Source organism: Haliotis rubra, unplaced genomic scaffold (assembly GCF_003918875.1).
Source record: "Haliotis rubra isolate DU_JTF1 unplaced genomic scaffold, ASM391887v1 Scf856, whole genome shotgun sequence".
Classification (NCBI taxonomy): Eukaryota; Metazoa; Mollusca; class Gastropoda; order Lepetellida; family Haliotidae; genus Haliotis; species Haliotis rubra.
The window spans coordinates 253068-275953 of record NW_025767586.1 but is presented as its reverse complement, the minus strand read 5'-3'; the positions used below and the strand labels follow the sequence as shown (position 1 = coordinate 275953).

General features: G+C 40.5%; 1 protein-coding gene across 1 annotated transcript; it reads left to right on the top strand.

Annotated features, from left to right (window-relative positions):
* Positions 1-2819: 2819 nt before the first annotated feature.
* Positions 2820-20793, top strand: LOC124262791. Its single transcript, XM_046697335.1, has 3 exons — positions 2820-3097; positions 4623-4841; positions 20567-20793. The coding sequence occupies exons 1-3, from the start codon at positions 2821-2823 to the stop codon at positions 20791-20793; spliced, it is 723 nt and encodes a 240-aa protein (XP_046553291.1). The 5' UTR covers position 2820.
* The last annotated feature ends 2093 nt before the right edge of the window (positions 20794-22886 follow it).

Here is a 22886-nt window from a genome sequence, read left to right as displayed (position 1 = left end):
TAAATACATCCCATGTCGGACAGCGGCCTGTACACAACAGTGACGACTGAGGAAGTTTACAATGTACAGATAATTTATGTGATTGTCTTGACGTATTGCACTAGGGACATGACAAGGTGATCACTATGGTCCTATTCTGTCTATTGAAATACGAGAATTGTTCATTCCGTTCCAGTTCTGTGCGAGGTAAGAGTTTTTATTCTACTCCCTTTCTTTCCCTAATTATATAAAGAGGATATAATTTCCTTTAATTGTGTTTCAATCAGCCTGTATGTTTGCTATGTTTAATGTGTATCGTGTTTCCAGTTTGGTAAGAGATCGAGTTGGTTTCTATCACGATATATCTGCTAAGGGATTTTAACAACGCTATAAACGTCTATGGCCTGCATCACTGGACTGATTTCCCCCAACATCATGCTGACAGTCCAGGATAAAACTAAAATACTTCTCAGATCGAGGCGGTGGAGTAGCCTAGTGATTAAAGCGTTCGCTCGTCACGTCAGGTTCGATTCCCCACATGGGTACAATGTGTGAAGCCCATTTCTGGTGTCCCCCGCCGTGATATTACTCACTTACTTTGGGCATTAAACCAACCACACTCAGACAGTACTATACTGAGCGTATTTAGGGTTATTGAGCCATGCGATAATGGCAATAATATTCACGTTTCGACTTTGTGTGCAAAATTCTGCTGAGTCGTCATTATCGCCTGTACATCGATGAAATGATCGTGATTCTCTGTTAGCTTCGTACATCAATGAAATAATCGTGATTCTCTGTGAGCTTCGTACATCAATGAAATAATCGTGATGCTCTTTGAGCTTCGTACATCAATGAAATAATCGTGATTCTCTGTGAGTTTCGTACATTAATGAAATAATCATGATTCTCTGTGTGCTTCTCAAAAGAATCAAAATGGGATAAGCACGATGTCCTTTGTACACATTATTCTATCTCCATGCAAGGGGCTGTCATCATTCATTTTAAGACTGACAGCCAAAGACCGTTACCTAAGTAAGTAAACTAAGCGGGCAGATGACGTTGCCTTAATGTAATCAATGTCGCACACGTGTCCGGTCCATGCATTTGACACTGGTCCTGCTGAACCATGCTGAAATTTTGCAGACGTTTTCTACTCCGATTACACAATCTTAAAACAATGCGTCCTACTTGATTTGGTGCCACTGAAAATTCATCAGCCTAGGGAAAAGAAGAATATATTGGATGTGTGAAGTGCAAAGCATTCAATGCTTATGGTTGTATGTGAACACATCCAGGCAGCATATTTCTGCAGACATCAAAGTGACTAGCTATTCTCTGTTGATGAAAATTAACAAAAGTGGTCAGGCACCTAATCGCCAGAACACAAAGTCAGACGCCTAGACCGCTCAGCGATTAGGTGCCTGATTCTGAGGGTGTGGGTTCGAATCCCGATGGGACTCAACCCAACAAAAGTACTAGAATCTGTACTTTACAAAGAAAGTGTTATCAAAATATAACATATATTACATTTGACCACTTTCTACTGACTGACTGAGTTTGCTTTTACGCCGCTTTTAGCAATATTCCAGCAACATCACGGCGGGGGCACCAGAAATGGGCTTCACACATTGTGCCCATGTGGGGATTCGAACCCGGGTCTTTGGTGTGACGAGCCAACGCTTTAACCACTAGGCTACCCCTCCGCCCCGACCACTTTCTAAATGGCATTGTGTATTTCATATGAAATTAGTAATACACGAACATTCACATTTAAATAGTTAAAATGGTTTCGCTCATTTGAAGTGGCGGCGGCCATGAACTGGAATGAGTTACCAGTTCACCTTAGAACAAAAGCCCAACAGTCACATGTTTCAAAGCAAACCTAAAGACATACCTATTTCTCTATGTTTTACAAGTGACTCCTAAATTCTATCTTGTCTGCGCTATGATCATGCTGTCGGCGTGTTTAATATAAATGGACTAATTATTATTATTATTATTATTATTATTATTATTATGTTTTACAGATTTAAGATAATATGCAGCAGAGAGGGTTCGGGTGATCCTGGCACAGTCAGGCTGGTAAGGCTCATCATCAGCTCAGGGCCCTTGCCCCTCTACACGCAGCCCAGACAGCGAATGGGACTTCTCCCAGGAAACGCTGCCTAGTCGAACCACCAAGAACTTTCCGGAGAATATGAAGGCTCCCACAACACTGCAGCCTTCTGCATTACCCAGAGTGTCAGAAGGGCTGTACTCCCGGTGGAGAACCCGGGCACTCTCCTGATCTGCGCCAAGAGATCAGGAGGTACCAAACCAAGGGCACCGAGAAAAATGGGGAGCCTGACGACAGTGTACTTGGGATGCATGCGAGACATTTCAAAGGCGAGGTCCGCATATTTAGCATGCTTTTCCTGAATCTTGCCAATCACATTGGTGTCAAAAGGGACAGAAAAATTCAATGATATAAATAAATTCATTGGCTTTATCAAAGAGGACAAGATCAGGTTTGTTAGCTGGAATTCTTCTGAGGCTGTATATGGGCCTATTCCACAGAAGTTTGAAAGCATCATTTTCCATGACGCCCTGGACATGTTCAGGGTCGTACCATGGATGGACCTCGGAGTCAAAGCCACAGGCATGTTGGAGACGGTAGTAAAAGCAACGAGCCATGCCATCATGTCGTTTAAGATATGCTGTTTGTGCCAAGGAAGGGCATCCACTGACAAGGTGTTGGACTATATTATTATTATTATTATTATTATTATTATTATTATTATTATTATATATATGTTATATATAGTTATGTACTATATCCTTCTCTTTTCAGCACGAGAAATGGGCCCTGTAACACAACTGATAGTCCTCATCCTTACCCACTGCTTCTCGGGGGTCATAAGTCTTGTGGGTGAAATGCCAATGTTTGACTACATGTGTGCAGAGGAAGGGGTGTACCCACGGTACAACCCCTGGGACTGTGGGGCGTATATCCTGTGTAACACTGGTAGAGCCTATCCATTCCAGTGTCCCCCCGGGACGGTGTATAGCAGGGCGAATGGCCTGTGTGATTGGCCCCACAAGGTGGACTTGAGACAATGCTCCAACAATCCTCTGGGTAAGATCATATTGTTTCACGAGTAGGGGGCGGTTGGTTAGCTCGGTGGCTAAAGTATTCATCCGTCACGCAGAAGGACTGGGTTCGATTCCCCACAAAAATGGACCCAAGATGTTAAGCCGGATTATATTTTACCGAGCCATAATATTGCTATGACAAACACGGGGTAGTTCTATAGTTATACGGGTATAAAACCTCTTTATTACAATATATGCACGACGTCTATAGCGCTATACGAATATAGCGCTATGAGCATTCACCTAGTGAATGGAGTTTAGCGCAGTATAAATGCACTTATTATTATTATTACTATTTTTATTATTCCGTTTCAGTGTCGATGTAACACCGTTATAGCACCTTCTAAATGCCACTCAAAGAGGTTATTGCTAGGAACTTTCTGTGTGTAAAACCATGCTCAGCTTGTCAATGCGGGTGGATGTGCCTACACAGAGGTCAATAATAAAGCATAGCTCCGCCCCCTTTATGATCTTATATGATCACATACAAACGTTTTGTACCTTTGAAGATCCAGGTTAGAATTGGTCTTCAGCAACCAAGCCAAACGGGATCGGATAGTCAGGCTTGGTTGACATGTCATCGTGTCCCAAGGTCGTAGATCGATGCTCATTCTGTTGATCACTGGATTATCTGTCCAGACTCGATTACCATATAGCTAAACAAATCATATGGGGTTCACCATCATGCTTATATCCTTGAGCACGCCTAAGGTGCTGACAATTCTAGAAATGTTATCAAGTCACGATCATAGGTTAACTATTCCCGTAAGAGACGCAACTTCAGCTGATTATGGTACAGGTCGTGTGTGCAGTATTTAAAAGGGACGTGTCAGTGGGTGTATCTCTGTATAATAATAATTATCTTTATTTCATACTGAAAAGGCCACAGGCCTATAGTACATATACATATATAATGGGGAATTACATAAATAAAAATATTTACTAGAGTTGTGACGATATATCGTAGTATCGATAATCGTGATTCTTTTTCTGACAATAAATATATCGATACTTTTTTCCGTATCGTGATGTGTATCGTTGACCTTACAATTGTGAATTTTCACCAGAAATTGACGGTTATGTCAAAATTTACTCTGTTTCTTGTTATCAAAATACACGTTTTTAAAGATAATACCAATAAGTGCTTTTTGCGCCTGGAGCGAAGCATATTTGACATGCATGTTCCAAGACAAACCATTGGTAAAATACAATCCCAAATATATATAATAGCTAACACAGTCTAGATGTATACCCTTAAACAACCACTTTTCTTTTTTAGAAGAGATGTGTAGAAGAGATGTTGTTGCTAAGTGTTTTCCTTTATAGTGGCTTAAACAACAAACAAACAAACATTTTGGGCGAGAACGGTGTTGACCAGGAATACGATGATGTTTTAACCTTACCAGAACCCTTCATTACAGTATGTAAGACTTTCTGTAACAGTTTGATAGTCACTTTCTGTCTGTACGTCTTTATGTGTACGCTTCTTTACAATTTTCATACTACAGGTCGATTCGATCACATGTGTAAATGGAATCCAGGTGCAAAACTACCAAGTCAGCTGAGCTGTTCCCAGTATTTCGACTGTTCCCAGTCCACCAGCAGCGTCGAGTACGTTAAATACGTCATGGAGTGTCCGTACCCGCAGCTATTCTCGGATGTCCATGGAAGATGTTTGCACTTCAAGTTAGTTCAATGTGGCAAGAGGCCCATGCCCGTGGCTCCATGTAAGTAGATTTTATCCTGAGTATAACTTATAACTGATATATTTTACATTTGTGCTGGTTTAACTGCAACGTGTAAACCGAAGGCGACAAATCCCCTTCCACATACATAAGATGTTACTGCTAAGAGCAGAGTCGCTTGTACAATGTGTTTATGAAACATTCCCGAAAAGGTGAGCGTGTCCTGCCTGACCGGTTGCACCCGTTTTAAACATGTGCAAACGGCTAGTCCACTGTTCATCTGAACACATTCGGGTACGTGTGGTGGGTTCTTCTCTAGAGATGACCCGAACAGAAGGTTCGCACCAAATGTTATCGTGACGAGTTGACGTGCCAAAAAAGATAGCGATTGACTTTCGATAATCGTGAACCTTGAAAACGCGGAATGCGATTTTGTCATCTGTTCCAAAAGCACTGGGTTTAAGGTGAATATTTAGTTGGTGGGAAGTCCACAATACGAAGATGCAGTTTGAAACATGGATGCTGGTTCTATAATATAACTGCTGCCGACTTGCGCAACCATGTGTGTATGTATCAGGAATACAGATATATATGTGCACATAGGGCGATGGGTCACGTGTGCATTTCCATGCTTCGCGGATACACATATGTGCAGACATCATGGATATATACGTGTGTGCATGCATCATATGTACACTAATGTCCATGCGTCATGTATACAAGTCAGTGTATGCATCATGGATATACGTGTGTGCATGCACCATGGATATATACGTGTGTGCATGCATCATGTATACAAGAATCAGTGCATGCATCCTGGATATATACGTGTGTGCATGCATCATAGTACTATACAAGTCAGTGCATGCATCCTGGATATATACATGTGTGCATGCATCATGTAATAAAGTCAATGCATGCATCATGGATATATACATGTGTGCATGCGTCATGTATCTAAAGTCAGTGCATGCACCATGGATATATACGTGTGTGCGTGCGTCATGTATACATAAAGTCTGTGCATGCATCATGGATATATACGTGTGTGCATGCACCATGTATACTAAAGTCAGCGCATGCATCATGGATATATACGTTTTTGCATGCACCATGTATACAAGCCAGTGCATGCATCATGGATATATACGTGTGTGCATGCATCATGTATACAAGTCAGTGCATGCATCATGGATATATACATGTGTGTATGCATCATGTATACAAGTCAGTGCATGCATCATGGATATATACATGTGTGTATGCATCATGTATACAAGTCAGTGCATGCATCATGGATATATACGTGTGTGTGTATGCAGCATGTATACAAGTCAGTGCATGCATCATGGATACAAGTCAGTGCATGCATCATGTATACAAGTCAGTGCATGCATCATGGATATATACGTGTGTGCATGCACCATCTATACAAATCAGTGCATGCATCATGGATATATACGTGTGTGCATGCATCATGTATCTAAGTCAGTGCATGCATCATGGATATATACGTGTGTGCATGCACCATGTCTACTAAAGTCAGTGCATGCATCATGGATATATACGTGTGTGCATGCATCGTAACTATACAAGTCAGTGCATGCACCATGGATATATATACGTGTGTGCGTGCGTCATGTATACAAAGTCTGTGCATGCATCATGGATATATACGTGTGTGCATGCACCATGTATCTAAGTCAGCGCATGCATCATGGATATATACGTTTTTGCATGCACCATGTATACAAGCCAGTGCATGCATCATGGATATATACGTGTGTGCATGCATCATGTATACAAGTCAGTGCATGCATCATGGATATATACGTGTGTGTATGCATCATGTATACAAGTCAGTGCATGCATCATGGATATATACATGTGTGTATGCATCATGTATACAAGTCAGTGCATGCATCATGGATATATACGTGTGTGTGTATGCAGCATGTATACAAGTCAGTGCATGCATCATGGATACAAGTCAGTGCATGCATCATGTATACAAGTCAGTGCATGCATCATGGATACTATACGTGTGTGCATGCACCATCTATACAAGTCAGTGCATGCATCATGGATATATACGTGTGTGCATGCATCATGTATACAAGTCAGTGCATGCATCATGGATATATACGTGTGTGCATGCACCATGTATACAAGTCAGTGCATGCATCATGGATATATACGTGTGTGCATGCATCATGTATATACAAGTCAGTGCATGCATCATGGATATATACATGTGTGCATGCACCATGTATACAAGTCAGTGCATGCATCATGGATATATGCGTGTGTGCATGCACCATGTATATCTAAGTCAGTGCATGCATCATGGATATATACGTTTTGCATGCACCATGTATACAAGCGAGTGCATGCATCATGGATATATACATGTGTGTATGCAGCATGTATACAAGTCAGTGCATGCATCATGGATATATACATGTGTGTATGCAGCATGTATACAAGTCAGTGCATGCATCATGGATATATACGTGTGTGTGTATACATGCAGCATGTATACAAGTCAGTGCATGCATCATGGATATATACGTGTGTGCATGCATCATGTATACTAAGTCAGTGCGTGCGTCATGTATACAAAGTCAGTGCATGCGTCATGTATACAAGTCAGTGCATGCATCATGGATATATACGTGTGTGCATGCGTCATGTATACAAGTCAGTGCATGCATCATGGATATATACGTGTGTGCATGCGTCATGTATACAATAGTCCAGTGCATGCATCATGGATATATACGTGTGTGCATGCATCATGGATATACATCCCCGTGTAGTCAGTGCATGCATCATGTATACAAAGTCAGTGCATGCATCATGGATATATACATGTGTGCATGCATCGTATATACGCATGCATCATGGATATATACGTGTGTGCATGCGTCATGTATAAAGTCAGTGCATGCATCATGGATATATACGTGTGTGCATGCACCATGCGTCATGTGACAAGTCAGTGCATGCATCATGGATATATACGTGTGTGCATGCATCATGTATACAAGTCAGTGCATGCATCATGGATATATACGTTTTTATGCATGCACCATGTATACTAAGCCAGTGCATGCATCATGGATATATACGTGTGTGCATGCATCATGTATACAAGTCAGTGCATGCATCATGGATATATACGTGTGTGTATGCATCATGTATACAAGTCAGTGCATGCATCATGGATATATACGTGTGTGTATGCATCATGTATACAAGTCAGTGCATGCATCATGGATATAAACATGTGTGTATGCAGCATGTATACAAGTCAGTGCATGCATCATGGATACAAGTCAGTGCATGCATCATGTATACAAGTCAGTGCATGCATCATGGATATATACGTGTGTGCATGCACCATGTATACTCTAAAGTCAGTGCATGCATCATGGATATATACGTGTGTGCATGCATCATGTATACAAGTCAGTGCATGCATCATGGATACATACGTGTGTGCATGCACCATGTATACAAGTCAGTGCATGCATCATGGATATATACGTGTGTGCATGCATCATGTATACAAGTCAGTGCATGCATCATGGATATATACGTGTGTGCATGCACCATGTATATATACAAGTCAGTGCATGCATCATGGATATATACGTGTGTGCATGCACCATGTATATACAAGTCAGTACATGCATCATGGATATATACGTTTTTGCATGCACCATGTATACAAGCGAGTGCATGCATCATGGATATATACGTGTGTGTATGCATCATGTATACAAGTCAGTGCATGCATCATGGATATATACGTGTGTGTATGCACCATGTATACAAGTCAGTGCATGCATCATGGATATATACGTGTGTGTGTATGCATCATGTATACAAGTCAGTGCACGCATCATGGATATATACATGTGTGTATGCATCATGTATACAAGTCAGTGCATGCATCATGGATATATACATGTGTGTGTATGCAGCATGTATACAAGTCAGTGTATGCATCATGTATACAAGTCAGTGCATGCGTCATGTATACAAGTCAGTGCACGCATCATGGATATATACGTGTGTGCATGCGTCATGTATACAAGTCAGTGCATGCATCATGGATATATACGTGAGTGCATGCACCATGTATACAAGTCAGTGCATGCATCATGGATATATACGTTTTTGCATGCACCATGTATACAAGCCAGTGCATGCATCATGGATATATACGTGTGTGCATGCATCATGTATACAAGTCAGTGCATGCATCATGGATATATACGTGTGTGTATGCATCATGTATACAAGTCAGTGCATGCATCATGGATATATACGTGTGTGTATGCATCATGTATACAAGTCAGTGCATGCATCATGGATATATACATGTGTGTATGCATCATGTATATACAAAGTCAGTGCATGCATCATGGATATATACGTGTGTGTGTATGCATCATGTATACAAGTCAGTGCATGCATCATGGATACATACGTGTGTGCATGCACCATGTATACAAGTCAGTGCATGCATCATGGATACATACGTGTGTGCATGCATCATGTATACAAGTCAGTGCATGCATCATGGATACATACGTGTGTGCATGCACCATGTATACAAGTCAGTGCATGCATCATGGATACATACGTGTGTGCATGCATCATGTATACAAGTCAGTGCATGCATCATGGATATATATACATGTGTGCATGCATCATGTATACAAGAAGTCAGTGCATGCATCATGGATATATACGTGTGTGTGTATGCATCATGTATACAAGTCAGTGCATGCATCATGGATATATACATGTGTGCATGCATCATGTATACAAGTCAGTGCATGCATCATGTATACAAGTCAGTGCATGCGTCATGTATACAAGTCAGTGCATGCATCATGGATATATACGTGTGCATGCATCATGTATACAAAGTCAGTGCATGCATCATGGATATATACGTGTGTGCATGCATCATGTATACAAGTCAGTGCATGCATCATGGATATATACGTGTGTGCATGCATCATGTATACAAAGTCAGTGCATGCATCATGTATACAAGTCAGTGCATGCATCATGGATATATACGTGTGTGCATGCATCATGTATACAAGTCAGTGCATGCATCATGGATATATACGTGTGTGCATGCGTCATGTATACAAGTCAGTGCATGCATCATGGATATATACGTGTGTGCATGCGTCATGTATACAAGTCAGTGCATGCATCATGGATATATACGTGTGTGCATGCGTCATGTATACAAGTCAGTGCATGCATCATGGATATATACGTGTGTGCATGCACCATGTATACAAGCCAGTGCATGCATCATGGATATATACGTGTGTGCATGCATCATGTATACAAGTCAGTGCATGCATCATGGATATATACGTGTGTGTATGCATCATGTATACAAGTCAGTGCATGCATCATGGATATATACGTGTGTGTATGCATCATGTATACAAGTCAGTGCATGCATCATGGATATAAACATGTGCATGCATCATGTATACAAGTCAGTGCATGCATCATGTATACAAGTCAGTGCATGCATCATGTATACTAAGTCAGTGCATGCATCATGGATATATACGTCAGTGCATGCATCATGTATACAAGTCAGTGCATGCATCATGGATATATACGTGTGTGCATGCATCATGTATACAAGTCAGTGCATGCATCATGGATATATACATGTGTGTGCATGCATCATGTATACAAGTCAGTGCATGCATCATGGATATATACGTGTGCATGCATCATGTATACAAGTCATGCATGCATCATGGATACAAGTCAGTGCATGCATCATGGATATATACGTGTGTGCATGCATCATGTATACAAGTCAGTGCATGCATCATGTATATATGTCAGTACATGCATCATGGATATATACGTCAGTGCATGCATCATGTATACATACGTATGCATCATGGATACTATGCATCATGCATCATATAAACGTCAGTGCATGCATCATGGATATATATTGTGTTATATTGCAGCATGTATACAAGTCAGTGCATGCATCATGGATATATACGTGTGTTATTGCGATGCAGCATGTATACAAGTCAGTGCATGCATCATGGATATATACGTGTGTGTATGCATCATGTATACAAGTCAGTGCATGCATCATGGATATATACGTATTATACTATGTATGCATCATGTATACAAAGTCAGTGCATGCATCATGGATATACAAAGTCAGTGCATGCGTCATGTATACAAGTCAGTGCATGCATCATGGATATATACAGTGTGTGCATGCGTCGTAATATACAAGTCAGTGCATGCATCATGGATATATACGTGAGTGCATGCATCATGTATATAAAGTCAGTGCATGCATCATGGATATATACGTTTTTGCATGCACCATGTATATAAGCCAGTGCATGCATCATGGATATATACGTGTAAAATCATGTATACAAGTCGAGTGCATGCATCATGGATATATACATGTGTGTATGCATCATGTATACAAAGTCAGTGCATGCATCATGGATATATACATGTGTGTACGCAATCATGTATACAAGTCAGTGCATGCATCATGGATATATACATGTGTGTATGCATCATGTATACAAGTCAGTGCATGCATCATGGATATATACGTGTGTGTGTATGCAGCATGCATACAAGAGTCAGTGCATGCATCATGGATACATACGTGTGTGCATGCACCATGTATACAAGTCAGTGCATGCATCATGGATATATACGTGTGTGCATGCATCATGTATACAAGTCAGTGCATGCATCATGGATACATACGTGTGTGCATGCATCATGTATAAAGCCAGTGCATGCATCATGGATACGTATACGTGTGGTAAATGCATCATCTAACATACAAGTCAGTGCATGCATCATGGATATATACGTATGTGTGCATGCATCATGTATACTACGAGTCAGTGCATGCATCATGTATACAAGTCAGTGCATGCATCATGTGATGTATATACATGTGTGCATGCATCATGTATACACAGTCAGTGCATGCATCATGTATACAAGTCAGTGCATGCATCATGGATATATACGTGTGTGCATGCATCATGTAAACAAGTCAGTGCATGCATCATGGATATATACATGTGTGCATGCATCATGTATACTTTGAAGTCAGTGCATGCATCATGCATACATCAGTGCATGCATCATGGATATATACGTATGTGTGCATGCATCATGTATACAAAGTCAGTGCATGCATCATGTATATCAGATGCATGCATATGGATATATACGTGTGTGTGTATGCAGCATGTATACAAGTCAGTGCATGCATCATGGATATATACGTGTATGTGTATGCAGCATGTATACAAGTCAGTGCATGCATCATGGATATATACGTGTGTGCATGCACCATGTATGAAGTCAGTGCATGCATCATGGATATATACGTGTGTGCATGCATCATGTATACAAGTCAGTGCATGCATCATGGATATATACGTGTGTGCATGCACCATGTATACAAGCCAGTGCATGCATCATGGATATATACGTGTGTGCATGCATCATGCGCCTACAAGTCAGTGCATGCATCATGGATATATACATTATTGTGTGCATGCATCATGTATATACAAGTCAGTGCATGCATCATGTATACAAGTCAGTGCATGCATCATGGATATATACATGTGTGCATGCATCATGTATACAAGTCAGTGCATGCATCATGTATACAAGTCAGTGCATGCATCATGGATATATACGTGTGTGCATGCATCATGTAAAACAAGTCAGTGCATGCATCATGGATATATACATGTGTGCATGCATCATGTATCCTAGTCAGTGCATGCATCATGCATACAAGTCCAGTGCATGCATCATGGATATATACATGTGTGCATGCATCATGTATACAAAAGTCAGTGCATGCATCATGTATACAAGTCAGTGCATGCATCATGGATATATACGTGTGTGTGTATGCATCATGTATACAAGTCAGTGCATGCATCATGGATATATACGTGTGTGTGTATGCATCATGTATACAAGTCGGTGCATGCACCATGTATACAAGTCAGTGCATGCATCATGTATACAAGTCAGTGCATGCATCATGTACTACAAGTCAGTGCATGCATCATGGATATATACGCCTAAAGTGTGCATGCATCATGGATACATAGTAGCATGCATCATGTATACAAGTCAGTGCATGCATCATGTAATACACACGAATCAGTGCATGCATCATGGATATATACGTGTGTGTGTATGCATCATGTATACAAGTCAGTGCATGCATCATGGATATATACGTGTGTGTACATGCACCATGTATACAAGTCAGTGCATGCATCATGGATATATACATGTGTGCATGCGTCATGTATACAAGTCAGTGCATGCATCCTGGATATATACGTGTGTGTGTATGCATCATGTATACAAGTCAGTGCATGCATCATGGATATATACGTGTGTGTGTTTGCATGCAAGTCATGCATGCACCATGTATACAAGTCAGTGCATGCATCATGGATATATACATGTGTGCATGCACCATGTATATACAAGTCAGTGCATGCATCATGGATATATACGTGTGTGCATGCATCATGTATACAAGTCAGTGCATGCATCATGGATACATACGTGTGTGCATGCATCATGTATACAAGTCAGTGCATGCATCATGGATACATACGTGTGTGCATGCATCATGTATACAAGTCAGTGCATGCATCATGGATATATACATGCATCATCATGGATATATACGTGTGTGTGTATGCAGCATGTATACAAGTCAGTGCATGCATCATGGATATATACATGTGTGTATGCATCATGTATACAAGTCAGTGCATGCATCATGGATATATATACATGTGTGTATGCATGCAGCATGTATCATGGATATATACGTGTGTGTGCATATGCATGTATACAAGTCAGTGCATGCATCATGGATATATACGTGTGTGCATGCACCATGTATACAAGTCAGTGCATGCATCATGGATATATACGTGTGTGCATGCATCATGTATACAAAGTCAGTGCATGCATCATGGATATATACGTGTGTGCATGCACCATGTATACAAACCAGTGCATGCATCATGGATATATACGTGTGTGCATGCATCATGTATACAAGTCAGTGCATGCATCATGGATATATACATGTGTGCATGCATCATGTATACAAGTCAGTGCATGCATCATGTATACAAGTCAGTGCATGCATCATGGATATATACATGTGTGCATGCATCATGTATACAAGTCAGTGCATGCATCATGTATACAAGTCAGTGCATGCATCATGGATATATACGTGTGTGCATGCATCATGTAAACAAGTCAGTGCATGCATCATGGATATATACATGTGTGCATGCATCATGTATACAAGTCAGTGCATGCATCATGCATACAAGTCAGTGCATGCATCATGGATATATACATGTGTGCATGCATCATGGATATATACAATGTCATGCATGCATCATGGATATATATACGTGTGTGCATCATGTATACAAGCATGCATGCATCATGGATATACAAGTCATGTGCAGTGCATCATGGATACAAGTCATACATGCATGTATACAAGTCAGTGTATGCATCATGGATATATGTATGCATCAAGTCAGTGCATGCATCATGGATATATACGTGTGTGTGTATGCATCATGTATACAAGTCAGTGCATGCACCATGTATACAAGTCAGTGCATGCATCATGTATACAAGTCAGTGCATGCATCATGTATACAAGTCAGTGCATGCATCATGGATATATACGTGTGTGTGTGTGTATGCATCATGTATACAAGTCAGTGCATGCATCATGTATACAAGTCAGTGCATGCATCATGTATACAAGTCAGTGCATGCATCATGGATATATACGTGTGTGTGTATGCATCATGTATACAAGTCAGTGCATGCATCATGGATATATACGTGTGTGCATGCACCATGTATACAAGTCAGTGCATGCATCATGTATACAAGTTAGTGCATGCATCATGTATACAAGTGAGTGCATGCATCATGGATATATACGTGTGTGTGTATGCATCATGTATACAAGTCAGTGCATGCATCATGGATATATACGTGTGTGTGTTTGCATCATGTATACAAGTCAGTGCATGCACCATGTATACAAGTCAGTGCATGCATCATGGATATATACATGTGTGCATGCACCATGTATACAAGTCAGTGCATGCATCATTTATACAAGTCAGTGCATGCATCATGTATACAAGTCAGTGCATGCATCATGGATATATACGTGTGTGCATGCATCATGTATACAAGTCAGTGCATGCATCATGGATATATACGTGTGTGCATGCACCATGTATACAAGTCAGTGCATGCATCATGGATATATACGTGTGTGTGTATGCATCATGTATACAAGTCAGTGCATGCATCATGGATGCATCATGGATATATACATGTGTACATGCATCATGTATACAAGTGAGTACATGCATCAAAAAGTCTGAGCGTAAAATACTTCTGATACGTGCATTATAAAGATGTATGACATTGAACAATGGTTTATATCATTCACATAAACGTAATATTTAACATGCACTAGTTTCCTGTCACGTGACATCTAATCACATGTCCCCCTACTGAAACGGCAGAAATGGATAATGTTGAGTTCAGAGCAGTCATAAAGTTTTTGGTCCTCGAGGGCCACCCGGCGATGCACATTGAAGCATATATGCATCATGGACATGGATACAGTGCGCGAAATAGCCACTGACCCGCTAGCCCGTGGCTAGTAAAATCCAGGCAGGCCAGTACATCTCCATAGTCGCTGGCCCGACTGGCTAGTGAAGTATCATGAGGTCATTTTGTAAATATATCACTCTCTCTGACTTGTCAAGTTATAACACATTTCCATGCAAGGTTATGGCCTGATACAAATTTTCATCATATTAGCAGCTTAATGATAATCCGTGCCTTCATTCAAATCTCGGGCTAGTAAATTATTTTGTGGACTAGTAACTTTCAAACATAGCTAGCCCGACTGGCTAGCAAACTTTGGAATCTATTTCGCACACTGTATGCATATCATGTCGCATGCAAAAAAAGGGAATAAATAGGCATAAGTTGATAGACGTTTCTTTGTCATCTATTCACCCTTCCTTGTATAGTCGACATTTCCTTATGGTGATATACTCGCGAGTCTGTCATACACTACGGTCCTAAATCAACGGTAGACACAGAGGCCGGTATGCGCTGTAGTAGTCACGCGTGTCTGTGTTTAGTCAAATAATAAATCCACATCGTTATAACTCACGAAGTAATCCGTCAAGCATGATTGTTGTTTGGTGGTTGCAAACCCTGTGCTGCAGATAGTGGAGTATTGGGTACAATAGGTGAGCGTATGGCTGTACCACATGACGTACTGCCGGTTGTGAGATGGAAACTGAGCACTCATTGGTCGAAGCACTTCCTGATTTTCACCTCGACAAACGTCTAGTCTTTGAAATGAAACTATTTTACAAAACAATGATACCCGTGAATATCCGGGTTAGAATATTGATCTTCAGTAACCCATGCTTGTCGTAAGAGGCGACTAACGGAATCGGGTGGTCAGGCTCGCTGACTTGGTTGACACATGTCATCGGTTCCCAATTGCGCAGATCGATGCTCATGTTATTGATCACTGGATTGTCTGATCCAGACTCGATTATTTACAGGCCGCCGCCATATAGCCGGAATATTGCTGAGTGCGGCGTAAAACTAAACTCACTCACTCATTCACTCACAAAACATGATGAAATAGACTAGAAATATTACAAATATCGTCTCTCCTGAAAACCTAATATACATTTACGCCATTCACATGTGATGGAGGAACCCATGATGAACACATTTGATGACTTCTAAATAGAGGACCTCTAATACTTTGAAGTTTTTTTTAAAAAATACTTGCTTGTTGAAATCGTGACGTTGTACCTGGATATGTGACATTAAATATAATTGTTAGGGGTAGGCGTTTCGGTAACAAACGTTATGGTGTTTAAATAAGTAAAATGGTCACATTAAAACTGGAAAACCGTATAAGAATTGTATCTGTTTAAAAGTATCAACATTTTCAGGTGAATGAAAATCGTGGTGGCTCTGGTAGAACAATTCAATGTACAGACATTGGACTGTAGTTAACGTAAACGTAACCAATCACTGTTGTAGTAAGTAGTAGTCAGAACATAGTGGGTTCCTGAATCCTGCAATGAAACGCGAGACATCACGTGTCCATTCTGTTTAAGTCGATGGCATTTGTATTCTAAAAAGTAGTCATCGAGTCATACTATGATACTGAAAGACCTAAAGTGCTACCAGGGCCCCGTTCCTCAACGCGATCGTAGCGCTACGACTGTCGTAAGTCTATGTTAAAGTATGGGAGATACGATCGTCTTAGGGTTACAGTCGCTTTCAGGAACGAGGCCCAGGTCTGATGTTGTTGAGCACTGTTTTAAATAAAATCCGATAACTCGGATCTAAAAATGAGAAATTGAGTAATTTGTGTTTTTCATCGTTCTTTGTAACAGGTAGAATAGGGGATGCTGTAGATTATCCCTGTTTGTAATATGTCTCTAATATACATGTATATACAAAAAGTGGCCAATTCAGAATTATTCTGCACAGCGCTTGAGTTGTTTTCGCTGTACGGAGCCCTATTGCCTTAGCTTTGAACCCTACATAAACTAAAAGTCTAATGTCACACTCGAAAATTATTCTCTGCATGATTGTCACAAAACGACCTAAAATCTTCACAATGGAGCGCAACAATTTCATTAAAGGTATCTTGCAAAACAAACAATCTTGTTAGCTAAACACTGTAAAGTGCCCTGTGTTTTGGGTACACATAGCCCACACTCCAACCGTTTATATTTTGTTCGCTCGATGACAACCTTTAGATTCAAGCATTCATTATAATTCATCTCATATGGTAAGGATTTCAACATCTGAAATATATACTGAGGGAAACAATTAAGGGAACACCACGTCCTTTATTTATTCTCAGATTTCCTCCCACAGCGCTATTCAAGGCTGGTGATGCAAACTGGGAAATATTTAAGGAACGCTTGTATTTTCCTGTGTTCCTTTATTTGTTTCCCTCAGTATATGTTTCATTATAGTCCAGTGAAAGCCCTTTAGCTCCAGGTAAATATATAGGCTGTTGGGCACTCACTTCAAACGTGAAATGTGGGAATATGGTTTCTTTGCCGGGCAGTTTAGTTATCTCGAATGACCATGGTTACATCTAAGGAGGCTGTCGGATGTGGGACCTCCAATCTGATGTAAGTGTTACGTCACATGACCGTCTCAGACAGGGTAATAATGTGGCCTGTCAGATGACGTCATAAAGATTTGCCAAAGATTAACTGCTCTATATGGAGAACTGACCTGTCTACTGAGACGTCTCTGTTCTGTGGGTTAGTGACCATGTCCCATATATCTACAGACGTTCTAATTAGACATTGTATCAGTGTATACTGTCGTTATTTAAACAATTGTGATGACGTCACGCAACGGATGTGATTCTGGTCCAGGAATAAACTGGTCATTCAGATCGTTCATTTTGGTAAATGTAACACTGCTGGCATTATGCAAATTACATCAGCCATAACAAAGGTGGTGGCCAGCGGGTGGGGTGGGATTTTTTTCTATTTTATTTCCTTTTTTTCTTCTTTTCTTTTCTTTTTTTTGGGGGGGGTGGTGGAATTTAGTGTAAAACTGGTTTCCTTTTGTTGTTTTTACACCATTGTTTGAATTGATGTATATAAAAACTCACTAAATCACTCGCTTGCTCACTCACTCACTCACTCACTCAAGGTCGCCTGACCCATGGTTCACACAGATACACAGATACTTCCCCACGAGTTGCTATTGTAATCCCGAATCCCAGTCACTGTGACTGATGGCCTGTGTTCGTATATCGTTCACAAACCAATAAATATTATGGCCGGTTACAGCAATGGAATGTTGTCACTGTCTGTAGCGAGACTCGTGTCTCACAAGTGTATGCACATATAATGATTATTGTGGAGCGTTGACATGTTAATGTATTACTGCTGTCCGTCGTCGTCACTGCATGTGTAGATCTCAGGTAATGAAGTATCTCATTGCGTTGGTCTAAGTCTTGTTGGAGTAATCCTCCAGATATATCAATTTCACTGCCAAGGGCTGTTCTCCCGGTTATCTCTGGTCGTTATCGTTTAGAGGAAAATTATATATATTCAGAAACATCTTTCTTCCCGCGTTAGGTAAACATTTTAGGTATTTATAGTTGTTAATATGCACTGTGTTCGTAAGAATAGTTTCCATTTTGTAAGTCATTTTGTAGGAATATTTTTAAATCAATCTCAATGTATTTTACTATTGAGCGGTAAATAGTCATAAATGGTAATGTTGGTTGATGGAATTCTTCTTAATATAGATATACTAGCAATGCATGAAATAAGCCAAAAACCCAGCCAGACAAAAAAGCAATCCAGCCAAAATGGATTTAACCAGTCCAGTGAGTGAGTGAGTTTAGTTTTACGCCGCACTCAGCAATATCCCAGCTATATGGCGGCGGTCTGTAAATAATCGAGTCTGGACCAGACAAACCAGTGATCAATAGCATGAGCGTCGATCTGCGCAATTGGGAACCGATGATATGTGTCAACCAAGTCAGCGAGCCTGACCACCCGATCCCGTTAGTCGCCTCTTACGACAAGCATAGTCGCCCTTTGTGGCAAGCATGGGTTGCTGAAGACCTATTCTACCCCGAATCTTCACGGGTCTTAAATCCAAAGAAATAACTCAATCTTTACTCAGATGTATGGAACATGTTATCTAGAACAATTACCAGACCATCGGGCTGGCTCGCTGTAAATTTAGACCATCAGTCAGAAATCTGGGGCGGTCGGACGGGTGTTATTTCATATACTGTATGCTACTGTTTTAGTGGAATACCGCCGTGATATTGCTAAAAGCGGCGTAAAACCAAACTCACTCACTCACTCACTATAGTGGAATATCATTAACTCACTTTGACGCTTTCTCACTAATACAAATCTTACACGCATGTACTCGCCAACTAATCCGCTCGCCCGATCATTCACTAAATCGATCATTCCACCACCATTGGTTCTACTGCTAAACGGTTCACTCACTCGCTCTCACAAACTAGTCCGCTCAAATATGTTCGAGCAATAAATTGTCATTCTTCTTCTAAAAAAAATTCTTTTAGTTTTTTGCATGAATAGATTTCTAGATTTTACATATAATGATTATTTCACATTATTTTCGGTAACATGGATTAGCTATCAGCGCATTGCCGGGAGAGCCACATTCACACGATCACTCAACCGATGCCCATTGCCTGTTAAGCCACACCATTTTCAACTCTGTTTTTATTAAATGTGGCTTTCCCGGGCTATAACCCTCTCAGAAGCTTTCCAGCTTGCTTACCCGCTCAGTTCCTGCCAATACTCGGCCTTCACTCCCATTCTCACCCTGAACCACATTATTTTCCCTAATGCCTAGCCCTCCCTGCAATGCTAAAGCCCTAAATGAAGCAGTCCAGTTTCCCCAGATTCTGAATCTCTGGTCTCCCTGGGGCTTCTTTTCAATTTAAATGGGGCTTGTTTGCTACTATCAAAATTATACATATTCAGAGACTAAGCATTAGTCTACCCTCCCACCCTCTGTTCCAGGCGACTATATCCAGTACCAGCAGATGTGCCCTGATCCCCGGACATGCATCCCCTGCCACCAACGTCACCCTAGCTGCTCCGGCCTCATCGACGGCTACCACCCCGTCATATCCTCACGGAACCACTACATGTACTGTGACTCAGGTCGGACGCTGAGTATAGGGCAATGTCCAGCTCGCCAAATCTACTCCAGGGCATCTGGGCGATGTTCTGCAGGAATCCAGTGAAGCCATGTTGGTTTTTCAGAATATATATATTTACACCCGGTGAATTTGTGTGGTCTACAACACTCATTGTATCGACTCATATGTAATATATTTGCAATAACAAGGCTCTGTGACACAATGGCACCTTGTTACTACACTAAACCAGACCCAAGTTCAAGGGGAAATATATTTGGGCTGGACAATACATTTAACTTACTCCTAGATTTCATTTAGTGACACCAAAGGTCATGGTGGGCCTTAATGGACATGAAAATGGTTCCTTCCACAGAAGTCAGTATAACACCATTGTCTTCCTAATTCTAAACGTTTTTCCACTGTCCCACATTAAATCCTCGGAAATATTGCTTAAAAACTACAGAAATTAACGTGAAATATAAAAACCCATTGAATATTGATCAAATGAATTGCAAACCAAACTAGCTAAAAACACAGATAAGCGTTCACAGGACGCTTAAAAGTGAAAAACAATGAAAACATAATTTTTACACGCAAAAAAAAAAGCTAAAGACGAAATTACAGTGTAATATATTTCTACCTTAAGGATTTAATTTATTTTTTATTGATTAAATGACCGTAGCCTAGTGGTTAAAGTGTTCGCTCGTCACGCCGAAGACCCGGGTTCGGTCGCCAACATAGTACAATGTGTGAAGCTCATTTCTGGTGTCCCCCACCGCGATATTGCTGGAATATTGCTAAAAGCGGCGTAAAACCATGCTCACTCATTCAGCTGATTCTCATTTCATTTGGTGGCCTTTAAGTTTACGCTTTCTGTGCTTCATGTGTTTAGACTTCTTTGACAGTCATGTTTTGTTTTTTTTCTACTTCATAAGTTTCCTTTCATGATCGAGTGTAATAGTTCGAAAGAAAGCAAGTGCTGCCTGAAAATCGGGAACAATGTGCTCATGCATCATATTACACATCACACATAACTGATAGAGAGATATACATGAACATATTCATCACAATCATGTATGAGTCTCATCCGTTAATAATACCCCGGGTGGGCGGGGTTGTGGGGGTAGTAGGGGCGGGGATTGAGGGGTGTTCGGTTGTGTTAAGTAGGGGGGGGCGGGGGTCTTGTTGATTGCCTTAAGTCGTTTCCCTGTGGCGGGAGACGGTGTCCAAATATCAATTAATGTTTTTTTTCTGGCCCAGGCTCCACTATATCCAGGTCTCTGTGGCACGACAATCGATAAACAAAACAATACAATGGTCTGTGTTACATTCTTTTTAATACACGTATCTAAAACTCATGATACGATTTCTAAACAAATTAAGATTTCACTATTTTTATACATAAAATAAACCAAAGACGTAAGACAATAAAAGAAACCAATTCACACACTAAATTCCAAAACACATCTGATAATGACACTAAAATGCTCTGTATGTGTTAAAACATTAATTTCGGTTGTTTTTTTAAAGGTTTATATTGTTCTAATTTTGGGGCAATGGACTTTGATGAATGTAACAACTGATGTGTAACTTTCTTTAAAACTGTGAAATGAGAAGAGTTTGTGATGGAAATGCCAAGCATCTCCCCATGCTGATAACGTCAAGGCTTATGAATTGGAATTCGTGATTTATTCAGCTCCTTGGCCCTGTAGCGGGGCGTGTACCATCGGCCATATGTTAAGAATACAGTCTGACTGAAACGTTGTGTTTCATAACCTTGTTGCCCTTGTCATTGACAATGTCAATAAAGAGATGACAAGGATTATTTTCATAAAAAAATAAAAATTTAACAAAACGCATGACCTATTTTTTGTTGTCCTTATTGTCGTAAAAATGGGAGGTGGCTTACGTTTCACCGTATGGCAGTATTGCAGATGTTGTGTATCACGTGATCCGTGTTTACGTATGAATTGTGACGTAAGTGGTGATAACAATGGCGGAAATTATAATACGAAATGTCCACAGTGTAACGCAACCGCCTATTTGTAACGTTGCTCTGCTTGCTACAAGATTCATAAATATGTGTGTAACTTTTACCCAGTTACCAACAAAGGCATGGAGTTTGTGTTACTAGAGAAAGATTACTATGCCATTCAAGACCTCTTCTGTATCGACAAGCACGATTATGATATCATGTA